The 16,146-nt window shown below is 35.3% G+C and overlaps 2 protein-coding genes and 1 long non-coding RNA gene across 5 annotated transcripts; 1 reads left to right on the top strand and 2 right to left on the bottom strand.

Annotated features, from left to right (window-relative positions):
- Positions 1 to 174: 174 nt before the first annotated feature.
- On the bottom strand, positions 175 to 12,352 carry LOC146929483 (protein STRUBBELIG-RECEPTOR FAMILY 3-like). 3 transcript variants are annotated; one of them, XM_085701379.1, is made up of 17 exons: positions 12,287 to 12,352; positions 11,894 to 12,103; positions 10,900 to 11,029; positions 10,514 to 10,585; positions 10,343 to 10,408; positions 10,193 to 10,264; positions 10,015 to 10,086; positions 9,834 to 9,905; positions 9,683 to 9,748; positions 9,447 to 9,512; positions 7,869 to 8,281; positions 7,156 to 7,748; positions 6,764 to 7,035; positions 1,375 to 1,513; positions 1,062 to 1,198; positions 823 to 979; positions 175 to 689 (listed from the first exon to the last, which is right to left on the bottom strand). In XM_085701379.1, the coding sequence occupies exons 2-17, from the start codon at positions 11,997 to 11,999 to the stop codon at positions 591 to 593; spliced, it is 2,532 nt and encodes an 843-aa protein (XP_085557505.1). In that variant the 5' UTR covers positions 12,000 to 12,103; positions 12,287 to 12,352; the 3' UTR covers positions 175 to 590. The 3 variants fall into 3 exon arrangements, with proteins under 3 accessions (XP_085557505.1, XP_085557506.1, XP_085557507.1); XM_085701380.1 differs by having other exon boundaries at positions 11,894 to 12,089; XM_085701381.1 differs by lacking the exons at positions 10,514 to 10,585; positions 10,900 to 11,029; positions 11,894 to 12,103; positions 12,287 to 12,352 and having other exon boundaries at positions 10,193 to 10,253; positions 10,343 to 10,410.
- LOC146929484 (uncharacterized) lies at positions 2,584 to 6,698 on the top strand. Its single transcript, XM_085701383.1, has 2 exons — positions 2,584 to 3,391; positions 3,667 to 6,698. The coding sequence occupies exons 1-2, from the start codon at positions 2,605 to 2,607 to the stop codon at positions 3,702 to 3,704; spliced, it is 825 nt and encodes a 274-aa protein (XP_085557509.1). The 5' UTR covers positions 2,584 to 2,604; the 3' UTR covers positions 3,705 to 6,698.
- Positions 12,353 to 14,542: 2,190 nt separating the features above from the next.
- Positions 14,543 to 15,798, bottom strand: LOC146929482 (uncharacterized). The gene is made up of 4 exons (XR_015008272.1): positions 15,652 to 15,798; positions 15,487 to 15,569; positions 15,237 to 15,297; positions 14,543 to 14,673 (listed from the first exon to the last, which is right to left on the bottom strand). It is a non-coding gene; the product is annotated as an uncharacterized LOC146929482 (long non-coding RNA).
- Between the last annotated feature and the right edge of the window lie 348 nt (positions 15,799 to 16,146).

Genomic DNA, 16,146 nt, shown 5'->3' with positions numbered 1-16,146 from the left:
TTTTACAAGATACGTTATTCAACCCGTGCGAAGCACGGGTTTGTAACTAGTGTCTATAAAAAATATTTTTAGGATAATTAATTAAAATAATTGGCTTAAATTCATTTAGACAACTCAGTTACATTTTCTAAATGGACCACACCTAATTTTTAAGCTTAAAAGCAACTCTACTTGTAGCAAGTAACAAGAAGGCAATAGATAACTTTTGGAAGTTCACAAGTATTGAATCACACAATGCTTGAGTAGAATTTGTACAAATGACTAACTAACTTCTATTATCATGGACTAACATAAAAACCAAAAGGATGCATGCACATTGGAATTACATTTTCCTTATTATGAATTTAGAAACAATTATCAAACAAATGGGTTAGTTAGACACCTATGCAAAACTATCATGTAATCCTAAGAAATTGATTGAACAAAACTCCTTGTGAATGTTGGGCACGTTAGCAGGATGTAATAAAGCGTGGAGACAACAAATGAGGCCCTCCTTTGGTAACATGTGTATGATGATATCTATGCACATAAATCATATTCCCTAGCTAAATCTTTGCATATCAATTCATGAACAAATATCATCACCATTCTCATTTTTCATTTGAATCACTTTTTTGAGACTCCCTCCTTATCATATTTAGTAAGTATAAGACAACCTCTGACATTGCTGGCCTAAATTCGGGCTCCGTCTGCATTAAAAGCAATAAATTAATTGAAGGAGTTAAAGGGCTGGCCGAGATTCAAATGCCGGTGAAAGAGAAAAATACCAACAGAACAAGCTAACAATAACTGACATTTATGTTGAAACTGATAAAAACTCACCTGAAGGCATCGAGAAATAATGTCGGCGAAATTTGACAATGACTTTGCAGGGTAAACTCCATTTAAAGAAGGATCAACCATCTTCGATAATGCATCAATATCGTGAAGTTTGGGAATTGCCCATCTAGCAAGAAATTGCTCCCCTCGTGGACGTGTCCTGTCCGAGATGTCCCAAACAATGAGTTAACTGCATAAATAACCAAAACAGATGCTGAAGTATTTTGCTTATGCATTCTTACCTGTCATGGGACTGACGGCCAGTCAAAAGTTCTAACATAACCACTCCAACGCTGTATACATCACTTTGGTAAGTGTAAATTCCTGACTCAAATTCTGGAGCTCCATAGCCATAAGCTGATTGCAGGTTCCCAGAGAGCTGACAAAACATGGAATATTATCATTTACCAGACTGTTATAATACAAATTACATTTCAACATTGTTACTTAGCAGTTAAATCCTGCTAAAATATTAGGAGGTACGCCAAACCTATAATTTTTTTCATCATTTCCCTAATAATGTCGAAACAGCTACAGTTTCAAATAATTCCATACCTGAGTTACAGATCCTGAAGCTATCAATGGAGCTAAACCACAATCAGATACACGCACAGATAGATCATCATCAAGGAGAAAATTGGCAGACTTCAAATTTCTGTGCACCACAGGTGGCTGACATTGCTCGTGCAAATATCTTGTAAAGGACAAAAAGTATTAGATTCAGAATCTCAAACTGTTGTATTTAAATAACACAAAGCAAAGAAATATCTTCCCATCACTCAACCTCCAATTTTACTTTTTGCATACGAAACATTCATCTGTCTGGAGTATCATATAGCTCTCTTAAGAGATCAAGCAAAAGATTTTTTCCCATCACTGTAATTCCTTTTATACTAAGTGAAGTACACTATGTAATTTGATTATAACATCCACGTCAAGAAGCATTCGGGTTAAGTATGGTATTTGACCAATCTAAGTTTGAGAACATTCTAGAAAGGTTAGAGTACAACTACCTTATTAATGAGTAAGTTATTAGATTAAAAAAAATACTTTCAGCAAAAAATGAATTCAATGAAGAGTAGTAACATATTTATGCAGGACAAACTAGAATTGAAAACCAAAACCTAGAACCCAATATAAACTACAAGTGAAAAGCCTGAACAATTTTTTTTGTTGACAGTGATGATTATGTCAATGGAATTAATGACAAATCAGATTTTATAAGATTGCACATTTATTTGTAAATAGTCAAATAATCATTCTATCAATTAGCATAATTAGTTGTAAATGTATATATGTCAGTTTAGCTAATTTAGTGGGTTGAAAGTCAACTTGAAAGCTTGTAATTGCATTGTATTTATATGAGAAATCAGAATGAAGAGGGACACAGTTTTGACCCTCATTTCTCTTAGTCTCTGAGTTTAACATCCCTCATTTCTCTTAGTTTCTCTGAGTTTAACATGGTATCAGAGCCTAGGTTACAATCCAAGAACCTAGTCTGTTTTTCTTTTCTTTCACTTCTGTGTCTCGGTTATTTGTTTCCCAGTCCAGATTAACCTCTCGTTCTTGTTCAATACCTATTTCCATAGTCACATGTCTACCGAAAAGCATGAAATCTTGGTGGTTCGCCTTAATGGCAAAAACTACTCAACTTGGGCATTCCATTTCGAGATATTTGTCACAGGAAAAGATTTGTGGGGTCATGTTGATGGCAGCACTCCAGTTCCTGACAAAGAGAAAGATAAGGTTGCACGTGGCAAATGGGTAGTCAAAGATGCTCAAGTCATGTCCTGGGTCCTAGGTTCTGTTGATCCAAACATTGTCCTGAATCTCCGACCTTACAAAACAGCAGCCACAATGTGGAATTACTTGAAGAAAGTCTACAATCAGAACAACGCCGCTCGAAGGTTCCAGCTTGAACACGACATAGCCTTATTTAAACAGGATAGTCTCTCCATCTCTGAATTTTACTCTCAATTCATGAATCTTTGGGCTGAATACACTGAGATAGTTTATGCAGACTTGACTTCTGAAGGTTTAAGTTCTGTACAATCTGTTCATGAAACTACCAAGCGAGATCAATTTCTTATGAAATTGAGATCTGAATTTGAAGGTATTCGGTCCAATCTCATGCATAGAAACCCTGTACCATCATTGGATGCATGTTTCAATGATCTGTTACGTGAAGAACAACGTCTACTGACACAGTCCATCATTGAAGATCAAAAATTGTCTACTGCTCCAGTGGCTTATGTGGCACGAGGAAAGACAAGAAGTCATGACATGAGTGCTGTTCAATGTTTCTGTTGCAAGAAATTGGGACATTATGCTTCAAACTGTCCAGACAAAGTCTGCAACTACTGCAAAAAAGACGGACATATTCTTAAGGAATGCCCAATAAGGCCACCAAGGAGAAATGTCACAGCCTTTACAACCTCGGTTGATTCATCTATTCCTAGCAACTCGGTCAATCCAGCACCGGTTCAACAAAATGCTCCTACTGCTTCATCAGTGACCCCTGAAATGGTTCAACAAATGATCATTTCTGCCTTCTCTGCTCTAGGAATATCAGGTAAATCCTCTTCCTCATGGTACTTTGATTCGGGGGCTTCCAACCACATGACCAGCAATGCCCAATTTCTTACTAATATAAAAAAATATTTTGGAAATCTAAAGATACATACTGCTGATGGAAATCAATTACCTATCACAGCCACCGGTGATATTTCTTCATCTCTAACAAATGTTTTTGTCTCTCCTGGTCTCACTAGTAATCTCATTTCGGTTGGTCAATTAGTTGAGAATGATTGTCAAGTACAATTCTCACAATCTGGTTGTCTTGTGCAGGATCAACAATCAGGGAAGATAATCGCGAAGGGGCCTAAAGTTGGACGTCTTTTCCCAATCCAGTTTTCATTACCTCAAAGTCTTTCTTTACCTTTACTTTCTTGTAATTCTGCTATTGTTGATTACCAAGTGTGGCATAAGCGTCTTGGACATCCAAACGCAAATGTACTTCATGAGTTGCTAAAATCAAATTTTCCTGGAAATAAACACACCCCATCACTTAATTCTGTTCATTTTGATTGCATTCCTTGTAAGCTTGGTAAAAGTAAAATTTTGCCATTTCCAACACATCAGTCTAATGTAACACAACCTTTTGATATAATCCATAGTGATGTTTGGGGCGTGGCACCTGTTATATCTCATGCTCATTACAAATATTTTGTAACTTTCATTGATGATTATAGTCGTTTCACATGGGTCTATTTTCTGCGATCAAAAGACGAAGTCTTTTCCACTTTCAAATTTTTTCATGCTTATGTTCAGACCCAATTTTCATCAAAAATCAAAATATTTCGCTCTGACAATGGGGGGGGAATACATGTCACACTCATTTTAAGAATTTTTGCAATCTAATGGCATTATATCTCAAAGGTCATGCCCCTCAACTCCACAACAAAATGGGGTAGCGGAAAGAAAAAACCGTCATTTGCTTGATGTTGTTCGCACCTTTTTGTTAGAGTCTCATGTGCCTTCACGATTTTGGTGTGAAGCTCTTTCCACTGCTGTCCATCTTATAAACAGAATGCCATCTCCATCAATAGGTAATGAATCCCCTTTCACTCGGTTATATGGTCACCCACCAAATTACTCCACTCTACGTGTCTTCGGTTGTGTGTGTTATGTCCATCTTCCTCCACAAGAACGCACCAAGCTTACTGCACAATCTGTTGAATGTGCTTTTCTTGGATATTCTCCTCATCAAAAGGGTTTTCTATGTTATGATCCTAACCTTCGTAGGATTCGGGTGTCTAGAAATGTCATATTCCAAGAAAATAAATATTTTTTTGCATCACATCATGACCTTGTCTCTTCTCCAGTTTCTGTTTTACCAATGTTTTCTAACTCTCATTCAGATCAACAATCATCTAAACCTCTCTTGACCTACAAAAGACGTAGTACTGCCACTCATGGGCCCCCTCAAGATAATTCCTTGGTTGCTGGTCCAGTAGAAGAACCAGAACCAGCTCCTCTACGACGCAGCTCACGCCAAAGCAATCCCCCAGAAAGGTATATCAATTGCATGACAACAACATTATCTTCTATTCCTATTCCTTCCTCTTATAAACAGGCCATGGAGAATGATTGTTGGCAGAAAGCTATAGAATCTGAACTTCTTGCCTTAGAAGAAAATCAAACATGGGATATAGTGCCATGTCCCTCATCTGTTAAACCTTTAGGCAGCAAGTTTGTGTTCTCTATAAAGCTGCGCTCGGATGGATCTATAGATCGTTACAAGGCTCGTTTAGTTGTGCTTGGAAATAAGCAAGAATATGGACTAGACTATGATGAGACGTTTGCTCCGGTTGCCAAGATGACAACCGTGCGCACCATTCTTGCTATTGCTGCGTCACAAGCTTGGCCGTTACATCAAATGGATGTCAAAAACGCATTCCTTCACGGTGACCTTCAGGAGGAAGTTTACATCAAACTTCCTAATGGTATGCCTACACCTTCACCTAATACTGTTTGTAAACTAAAACGATCTTTGTATGGATTGAAACAGGCACCAAGAGTATGGTTTGAAAAGTTTCGATCGACACTAATTGGTTTTGAATTTTGTCAAAGTCAGTATGATCCATCTCTTTTCCTACAAAGAACTCCTAAAGGCATGGTGGTGCTTCTTGTTTACGTGGATGACATCGTTGTGACTGGTTCTGATCAAGATGCTATTTCTAGGATCAAAAACCTGTTGCATTCAACTTTTCATATGAAAGAGTTGGGCCGTCTCACTTATTTCTTGGGTTTAGAGGTGCATTATCATCATGAAGGTGTTTTTCTAAATCAACAAAAGTATATTCAAGACTTGGTCCAGCTAGCTGGACTCACAAATGCAACCCCTGTTGACACTCCCATGGAAGTTAATGTTAAATATAGAAGAGATGAAGGTGACCACCTTGATGATCCCACTCAATATCGCAAACTGGTGGGAAGTCTCATCTATGTAACTATCACTCGCCCAGATATTTCTTTTGCTGTACACACAGTTAGTAAGTTCATGCAAGCTCCACGACATTTTCATCTTTCAGCAGTACAACGAATCATTAGATACCTCCTTGGCACCCTAAAGCGTGGTTTATTTTTTCCTGTTGGTTCATCAATCAAACTCCAAGCATATAGTGATGCCGATTGGGCAGGCTGTCCAGACACAAGAAAATCTACTACTGGCTGGTGCATGTTCCTAGGAAATGCTCCTATTTCATGGAAATGTAAGAAACAAGATTCAGTCTCAAAATCATCCACTGAAGCAGAATACCGCGCAATGTCTGCTGCTTGTTCTGAAATAATATGGTTGCGTGGACTTCTAACAGAACTTGGATTCTCTCAAGAACAACCGACTCCGCTGCATGCTGACAACACTAGTGCCATTCAGATTGCAGCAAATCCAGTTTACCATGAACGAACGAAACACATCGAGGTTGATTGTTACTCTATTCGAGAAGCCTATGATCGAAGAATCATCAATCTACCACATGTCTCAACATCTGTTCAAACAGCAGACATTTTCACTAAAAGTTTGACACGTCAGCGGCACAATTTTCTACTTGGCAAATTGATGCTTGTAGATTTACCAGCATCAATTTGAGGGGGGATGTCAATGGAATTAATGACAAATCAGATTTTATAAGATTGCACATTTATTTGTAAATAGTCAAATAATCATTCTATCAATTAGCATAATTAGTTGTAAATGTATATATGTCAGTTTAGCTAATTTAGTGGGTTGAAAGTCAACTTGAAAGCTTGTAATTGCATTGTATTTATATGAGAAATCAGAATGAAGAGGGACACAGTTTTGACCCTCATTTCTCTTAGTCTCTGAGTTTAACATCCCTCATTTCTCTTAGTTTCTCTGAGTTTAACAGATTACTTTACTTACTCTAAGGCCCTAGCCGCTCCAAGTGCCATCCGAATGCGAGCATTCCACGATAGTGATGCTTTGAATTCATCATCTGAGTGAAGTGCATCATATAGTGACCCGTTACTGCAGTACTCATAGATCAGAAGCCTTTGACCATGCTCTGAACAGTATCCAATAAGCTCAACAATGTTTGTATGTCTTATTCTGTCGAGACTATTTACCAATTCAAGAAACTCATCATCCTTATGGTGAACAGAGGCTCTTTTGTCAAGTTTCTTTACAGCAAGTAGCTAACAATTCAGAAGAAAAAAAGAGTAACCATCAAAATAAGAATCCAATCAAGGCATAAAAATAAGCTAGTGAAAGAGAATTGGACATTAATCAATTGCACCGATAAGCAAAAATCCTACCTTCCCATCAGGAAGCTCGGCCCTGTACACGGTGCCCAACATGCCTCCTCCTATAAGATTTTCTTGAGAAAAGCTATTTGTATATTGTTGAAGGGATGCAATGGTAAAACATTTTGCGAAAGTAGGAGGACTTGAACTTCTTAAGGATGGATCGACAGTAGTCCCTCTGTGGGAAGTGGTCGGCTCAACAATCACTCTCTTAGTAGGAAGCGAATGAGAAGTGGTTGGCTCAACGATCACCTTCTTAGTAGGAATTAAAGGAGGAGGGGGTGGCGGAGGAGGTGGCGGAGGCGGAGGAGGCACAGAATACACTTCAGGTGTGCTGATATCAATCTCATGATCTACTGGCTTTGCTATTGTCGCCATTTTTTGCACATCCTTCTCTTGCTTATCACGTGCATTTGGAATTGGAACAGCCCACACTCTCCTAGGCTCTTCTTGGCGATCGTCATTTGGCCTCAAGACATCCCTTGGTATTGCTGTCATTCTTTGCACGTCCTTCTCTTGCTTATCCTGTGCATTTGGTCCAGCCCACACTCTCCTAGGCTCTTCTTGGCGAACATCATTTGGCCTCGAGACATCTCTTGCCGGTACTGTTAAAATAAATCAAAATCATTTAACATATTTAAGTGGTAAATTAGTGGAACCTACCAATGAATAATTAATTGCAAGATAAATAACTAAATGAAGAGCTAAAAGCTATATGTATTTGCCTTTTTCTGTTTGACTAGGTGGTAGGACTATAGCCCCTAGACTGCTAGGACTTTGTTGTCTTTCACCTCCATATGCCCCAATTTGATGTCGCCTGGACCTTCGGTCAACCCGTTCCCTTCTACCACATCTTGGAATAAATAGAACAAGTGCTAGTACAAAAATAATGAATGCCAAAACACTGCCAATAACTATCAAAACCACCCTTTTGGTATGTTTGTTTGATTTCCCAGATTTTGACTCACTCGCTACAGTTGGTCCATCAGCCTGTTTGGTAGGTACACGGCCAGAACCAGAAGATGGTACTGGAAAAAATGGTGCTCCTGGTGGTGCTCCTGGCGGTGCTGTTACTGGAGAGCGAGAAGGAGGAGCATGAGTTGCCGTGGAGTTATCATTAAATGGATTTCCAGCTTGTCTGCATAATAAACATTATCTTAGTTACAGAAGCTACAACATTACAAGTGAACAAATATATCTTCTTCAAATTAAAATTTCTGATGCAACTAAAATTAATAAATAACAATAATGTAGTAGTACCACGTAATCTATGAGGACGACAAATAAAAAGACCTAAGACTCAACTTTATGTCCTGCTATTGCAAAAATAACAATAATATTTGGACCGCTTCCTAAAATATAGCACTATTATCCTTCTTCAATCTAAATTAAATGATGGAAGGTAAGATATTTGCTAAAGTTCCGCTACACAATAGCGGTATAGCGCCGTTGTAGCCACTATTTAACAAAACTGAATTTAACTACAAATTCCACACCTTCTGTGGATTTGACGGAGCCTGAACCACAAGTTTAAATACCAATAAAGAAAATGAGACATCGATTTCGGTGCAAAAGAAGTGTACCTTGCCTAATGCACAGCGACTATTACAAATTAGAATTTGCATGTAATCTTGACTCTTGAGACTTAATTTTAAACAACACATTGTTTCTTTTTACCCAACTCTTTAACTGGAGACATCTATTTGTTTTTTATTACTCTTAGAATTTGGGCTTAACCCTACAAAAACAGGAAGTAAGGCGAGGATCTTACCTATTTATGAACTCATTTTCAGGCCATATCCCATCCAGTGTAGGACTTGTAACACACCCTTCGCACCCAAGACTGACATCTAGAATGTGACCCTATAGCAGGTGATCCAATGGATCTTGGAAAGACACTAATACCATCTTAGAATTTAGGTTTTGGGCCTAACTCAACACTGCAAATTTGGCTAGTAAAGGTGAGGATGCCTTCCATTTATAAACTCATTTTCAGGTCATATCTCATCCAATGTGGGACCCTTAACAATTACAAATGCACTGCTTCATAACTTCTTTGGAAGGAGCAATATGAAAGTATCATATATTCTCTTTTGGCCTTGTTCATTCCTTGTTGGCTTAATTGCAAAGCCAGACGACTTTAAAATTAACAGCATCAAATGAATTTTCAAGAAAAACATATTTCAGACTCATAACCACCAAGTTCCATACATGTCCATTGTCAAATCTTCTAATTCAAGAAATTATCCAATTTAAGCAAAAAGAAGCATAATATGTAATATATTTATTGTTTAAGGCTTCACCTGAAGTTAGGGATGCTTAGCAACTTTGGAGGTATTGGGCCAGCAAATTGGTTGTTCTCGACATTCCTGCTCAAACAGGGATGACTAAACTTTAAGAGAGAATCAAGTAGGACTAAAAGTCTAAAATTGAAAAGATGACATTAAGTCCTATATACATCCTGAACGTTCTACAACTATAATGAAAAAAATTTAACAATATATCAGTCATAATTTATATGATGGGTTAAGAATAGTACAAATCTTTCAGAGGAAGGTCTTGTAAAACATCAAGTGTCCCAGATAGTTGATTATCCTGCAAGCGTCTGCCAGAAAGGAAGTAGTGAGTTTGGTTGATAATTGACAGAGAAAATATGTTATATTTAGATCTTACTAAGACAAAATACTAACAGTGTGGTCAAAGATGACAAATTCTCCACCGAAGGAGGTAGTTCCCCGCTCAGATTATTACTAGATAAATCTCTGCAAAACAGTTAATCACTTCATAAATGAAGTATGTTTAATGTAGAACGAAGAAATAATTTTAATTCAAATTTTCTATATTAATGTATTGTTTAAAACGAGGCCATACAGATTGATCAATTGCGTAAGAGACTGGAAAGCATCTGGTATTTCTCCAGTTAAATGATTGTTGTTAAGAGACCTGAAAGGAGATGATTCGTTATAATGTAGATAAACATGCATGAAATTTAACATCAGCTACCATACAAATATAATATAATATAATATAGAACATGCAACAAACTTACATGTCACTGAGTCCAGTTAAAGCAGATAAAGAGGTTGGAATACTTCCAGTCAACAGGTTGGCTGAAAGAAAACTGCAAGTAAAATCCATCACGTCTTTTAACAGAATTTAATGGAAAGAGTTAATATTACAGAAATGAGTTATTACGTACAAGTTTCTCATGGTAGCTGGCAAATTGGATGGAATACTTCCTCCGATGTTGTTGTTGCTCAAATCGCTACCTCCAAAATACACAGCAAGCAATGAAGATAATGCAGAAGAAACTTATATATACATTACTGAGGTTGAAATATATGTAAAAATCAAGGAGAATTATATTTACATTACTGAGATTGAAACAAATGTTGCCAGATTATCACCCAGTTCTCCTCCCAGATTTGCACCATTCAGAACACTGTCACAAATAAGATGATAAGAAAACTTACGATATTTATTCCGAGATACAACAACAAAAGCCTTTATCCACTAAATGGGGGTAAGCTACATGAATCAAACTAGTGTTGTCAATCGTGGAAAATAGCAATTTGTTTAAATTCTGCTATGTTATTATGCTCTATCGTCACTATTTCACAAAACAATAACGATTTGTTCAAATTTTGCTACGCTAAATGAAACGACAATGATGTCCAATAAACAAATAAATTTGAGAGATATCAATCAGTAACTCAATATGAAAAGTCAGGCAAAAGGGATGAAAACGTAACGTACATTTTTTGTATGAACGAACCATTACACTGAATGCCTTGCCACCCTTCTCCGCAGGGATCTCCACCACTAGAAACCCACCCAGGTAGAAGAGGAGATCCCAGTGAAGCATGTAAGCTATTAAGTGCAGCAACTGATAAAAACAAACAAAAATATTAGAACTCTTGTATACTGAAGATATTATTATGACATAATCAATCAAGAATATGTTGAAAGCATTAATGCATAAATTTTATCTTCTATATGAAGCACGGACACTCCTCGGATTAGGCGTGTCTCGGTGTCGGACACGTGTCGTGTCCGACACCAACATGACACCGAAACATATAATTATACTGAACTATATGATTTTTTTCAAATTTTTAGCAGTGTCGTGTTCAGTGTCCGTGTCCGTATCCGTGCTTCATAATCTCAATCAGCTACACAATTCAGTAACTCTTGACACATCAATCAAGACAAAGACTTGGTATTAAGGGCCTGTCTGGATTTAGCTTATATGGGCTTATCTACTGGCATAAGTTGTGAGACTGTTTGGGAGACTTTAAAACAACTTATGACATTTTTCATAAACCTTTCTCAGCTTACCTTCATAAATTCCTCCAAGATAGCTTATGAAAACAGCTTATAGCATATACAACAACAATTTGATTTTCTTTTACCATCTTCTATAAAAATAGCTTATGTAATCTTACACATAAGTGCTTATTATGATAAGTGGTTGTGCAGTTGTGCTATAAGCTGTATATCCGAACAGGCCCTAAATATACAGTTTACAGTTATGAAGTACTGACACAGACACAACAAATAATTTGAGATACGAAAAGTAATTAAATGTAACCACATGTGTCAGTGTCGCACACCAGACACGCTTTCAGTCTGAAAAGTCAATGCTACATACATTCATAGTTGAATTCAAAGAATCCTATTTCATTGCCAGTACAAACACATTATAATATTAATAAAATACCAATAGACAAAGTAAAAAAGAATATTTTACCATCAGTAGGATCAGTAAGAGAAGTTGAAATCTGAATTATACAAAGCAACAAAAATCCTAACAGAACATCTCCATAGATCTTCAAACTATATCTCTTCCAATCCATTGAACACCACCTTAATCTTACCAAATCACAAAACACTCATTCCAACCTCAATAACTTGAGTTCAGAGCAGAACAATGATGCAAAATGCCCCTGATTTTTTGTTTCTAAAAATAAAAAAGTGAACAATAGTTAGAATTTTTTGAGCTAAGCTCATGAAAAAGAAAAACAAACTTGGAGTTTAAACAAGCACACATGTTGCATTGCATCGAAAACAAGGAGAGTTTATAATATAATATAATAATGATTGTTACAACAAACAACAAGAGGAAAGTAAAAAAAACACTAACCTTTGTAAAAGAAGAACAAGAGAATAAGGTAAAAGGAACAAAGTGGCAAATTTGTTAAGTTAAGGTACAATGATAAACAAAGGTTGTCTCTTAAATTCTCTTTTCTTCCTCAGCACCGTCTCTCTCTCTCTTTCTCTAAGTCAAGGTCAAGACAAAAACATTAGGATAATTAATAGTAGCAGCCACGCTGTAAAGTATATTTTTCTGTACTAATTAATGTTGAGTTGAGATTATCTCTGCAATGCACATTTGACATTTTTAAGTTGCGTAAGAAAGAGAGTTTGATAATATTTTGCAAAAAATTAAAAGTGTGTTTAATTCTAAGATATGAAATTATATTTCTTGTAATAATGTTCCTAAGAAAACTATTTTTAGGAATGGCATTTTTAATCATGTAATTGGTTAAAATTTAGACTTCTTTGGAATATTTCTAAAATTTATTTAAAAATAAAATTTAAAATAAAATGCAAATAAATGTGAGTGGTATTGAAAATTTATAGTAAGTTAAATTGTATTTTTATGTGAATGTTAGATATTCATCATATTAGAATGAGAATAAGTGTGGAAATCATGTGTGACTCACATTTTAAAAAATATAATAAAATTAAACGCACCCTATAAATTTAAGTCAAATTTGTAATTTGTTATTAGCTTATTTTTAAGTTTGAATCTAACCATTTTAAAAGTATGCTTGAAGAATTTGTAAAAAAAAAAAAAAGTATGCTTGAAGAATTTATCTCATATGAACATATTTAGATAAATAACATGACGATATTTAAATAGGGTAACATTGTAATTGAATTATGAGATTAAACTTTACTTTGAAATTTAACAACATTTTAGAAAATTTAATTATATACGATATCATATTTTTAGTTAAGGTATATTATTTTTTGGGCAAATAGCCTAATGGCTAGAGCTCACACATTTTAAACGTGGATAAGTTAACATATATAATAATATATTTCAATATAAAAAGAAAAACTAATATAGATTAATAAGTTTAAATTATTGTAAAAGTTACAAAATTTGAAATTAATTCTTAGGAAAAAAAATCTAATATAATAATAGTGATAAAAAAATGTTATTTATATTTATTTTGGCTAAAAGGTTTTTTATGGTTTATAGCTTGACTCTTTTAGCATAATAGATTTATAAAAAAGTCTGGTCTCTGAAGTAACTTAAGTTGTAGGTCCTTGCTGAATGACTTAGCATGTTCTCACCACTATTGATTGATAGCGACTTCAAAGGATAAACAAGAAAATGTTTTTTGAGGTCTAAGACGGTCGTCATCTTTGTCCTGTCTAATTATTTATATAATGACACATCTGATCACTTTAATCTATGTAAGTATTTTTTTTAGTATGCATACCCAAATATAAAGGACTTATGATGAAAATTCTAGTGCTATAAGCTATAATGCTATAAGTGTATGTGTCAGTTGTTTATTCAAACGGGACCTTAATGTGATATTAACATAACTCTCCAAAACTTTTTTTTCTCAAAACAAAAAATTACTATATTCTTTTCTCTAAAAAAACAAATCATGTAGTTTTTTCACGGGTTCAAATTACACTATCATCCAAATTAAAAATCTTCGTATCATTGTCTTGTTGGATACTTTTAACTATCAACGGGCAACAAAGTTGTAGGAAAAAAAAATCAATGGGACTACTAGTAAAGGATAACTATAACTATAACTTCCACGTCAATAATATGTGGAATAATTAATGTCCACACTGAGAATATTATTAAAAAATAAATAGAAGAGTGATGAAGACTTTTCCACCATGGTTACTTTACTTCAAAAGTGACCGTTATTATGAAGAAGCAGCCGAGAAAGAAAGAAAGAAAAAGGAGCTTGAAGGGTTGGACTTGAAGGTCTTTGTCTTTGAACAGAATCTATGTGACATCGGTCGGTTTCGGTCGGAAATCGGTCTCAAAACCTGAAACCGCAGAAGCCCACGGTTGCAATTCCTAAAACCAATTCCGACCAATTTCAATCTCGGTTTACTCGGTTTTGGCTTAGTCGGTTTAGTCGGAAAAACGGGCGGCTTTAGTCGGTTTATTCTAAATTGGACTAGACTTTTTTATAAAAAAAATACTTTCAAATATAAAATTTTATTCTTGTTTATTCCCATAGTAATTCTAAAAATGGGTGGGTAAAGAGCATAATTTTTTAAAACTGGGCATTCAGCATATTAGTAATCTCTGTTCAAATTTATCTTAAAGTTAATCAATTGGCACTACGCAATAAATTACAATTTTACACCACTTTAAAGAGTCATATTAAGACATTAAATACAGTCATCCAAAATTAAACTAAACATTCAAGTTCTTTGACTATTATTATAAATGACTATTGCGAAGAATCTTGAACCTTGCTGCTGCAAAAAAAGCAATGAAAAAAGGGTGGTTATTCACAAATTATAATGATTCTCAATCTTAAACAGCTAAAAAAACAATATAAAAACCATTACCAATGATAATAATTCTCATTCATGAAAATGAAAACAGGGTGGTTATTCTTATGAACAAAGGTGAATATTTTACAAGTTAAGCCACATACAATTTTGAGATTATAAGTTCAATTATCCAGTAGAGACATACAATTTGAAAGACCAACTTAATTTAAGTATGCCATAAACATATTATGTTAACCATCTTCACTTAATAATAAGGAAAATTATACACAGCCAAACTAGCATAAACGCAGACTCACATACATTTGCACGCAAGAGAAACAACGAAAAACATTACCATTTTCTGTTGCTTTCAAAAGAATAAAAAGAAGTTGAAAATACACATTAACTTACCCTCATAATCAAGATCTCAGAATCATGAACTTAAAAAATACAGATTAGGATAAACTCATAACAGCAAAAAAACTCAAAATCAACATAATAGTAAAATAAAAAACAATCTATAGTTTATCAAAATAATCTCTTACCTTTTATCCATTTGTCAGTGACAACATTCGACTAACTTGCTTTTGATTTACAAGTGATAATCTGAAAAAATAAAGAACAATAAAACAAAGATGCATTAAGATCAGACAAATAACAAACAAAATAAAAAAAAAACAAGTTAATACTCTATTATTCAGAGATAAAATCAAAACGTAAACTAACAACAAATTTATGTATTGTTTGTCAAAAACCATAAATTAAAAATCACAAAATCGAAACCCTAGGTTTTACCTGCTATCAATCAGTGACAAAACACGCAAAGCTTTTATCTTCAGATGATGATAAACCACAATTTGTTGACAACAATAAAAAGCCTAAGTCAAAACAAAAGTGTTTGAGATGAAAAATTGGATCTTTGATTTGATGAACTCGAAACGAAACAAACATATAACTTACAGTCTTACGACATAGATCGTCGGTAGAGTGAAGAGAGAGGACGACAGGGTGAGAAGAGAGAGCGGCGCGGTGAGATGAGGGGAGAGAACAGCGTAGAAGAAGGGAGAGTGTATATGTGTGTGAGCGGCTGCTAGGTTTTTTCGTGTGGTTACAGAGAAGTGAGAATGAGAAGTATTTATATATGCGTTAAACGACACCGTTTCATGTCTTTGTATATGTATTTTTTTAAGATATGTGGGTTGCAGGGTGTAACTAGAAATATACATACTAGATATCTACTGGATCGGTCGGTGTTGGGCACCGTTGGGCCACAAAACATGGACCGAACCGACCCACACATAACCAACACAACCCAGTCTTTTGGGCCCGTTTTACCCGCCAAACCGTTTAACCCGCCCGACTCGGTTTTCAATGGGCTGGGTAGCCCGGTTTCGGTCGAAAACGAGATTTCTGTCCAGCGCTAGGACACACACACTAACCCCTATTAATTAAGTA

The sequence above is a fragment of the Medicago sativa genome, chromosome 4, assembly GCF_051527215.1.
Source record: "Medicago sativa cultivar Bolivia chromosome 4, Bolivia_mono, whole genome shotgun sequence".
Taxonomy (NCBI): domain Eukaryota; kingdom Viridiplantae; phylum Streptophyta; class Magnoliopsida; order Fabales; family Fabaceae; genus Medicago; species Medicago sativa.
Note: the sequence above shows the minus strand (reverse complement) of the source record. Positions and strands in the feature narration are given on the sequence as shown.

What these genes read in the sequence shown, in the direction of transcription:
- LOC146929484 (XM_085701383.1), top strand. Translation starts at nt 2,605, where the DNA reads ATGTCCTGGGTCCTAGGTTCTGTTGATCCAAACATTGTCCTGAATCTC. An exon ending in CTCTGCTCTAGGAATATCAG is followed by an intron (nt 3,392 to 3,666) that starts GTAAATCCTCTT and finishes TGTCTTGTGCAG; the next exon opens with GATCAACAATCAGGGAAGAT.
- LOC146929483 (XM_085701379.1), bottom strand. Translation starts at nt 11,999, where the DNA reads ATGGATTGGAAGAGATATAGTTTGAAGATCTATGGAGATGTTCTGTTA. An exon ending in TCTTACTGATCCTACTGATG is followed by an intron (nt 11,030 to 11,893) that starts GTAAAATATTCT and finishes TGTTTTTATCAG; the next exon opens with TTGCTGCACTTAATAGCTTA. An exon ending in GGCCGTCAGTCCCATGACAG is followed by an intron (nt 980 to 1,061) that starts GTAAGAATGCAT and finishes CATCTCGGACAG; the next exon opens with GACACGTCCACGAGGGGAGC.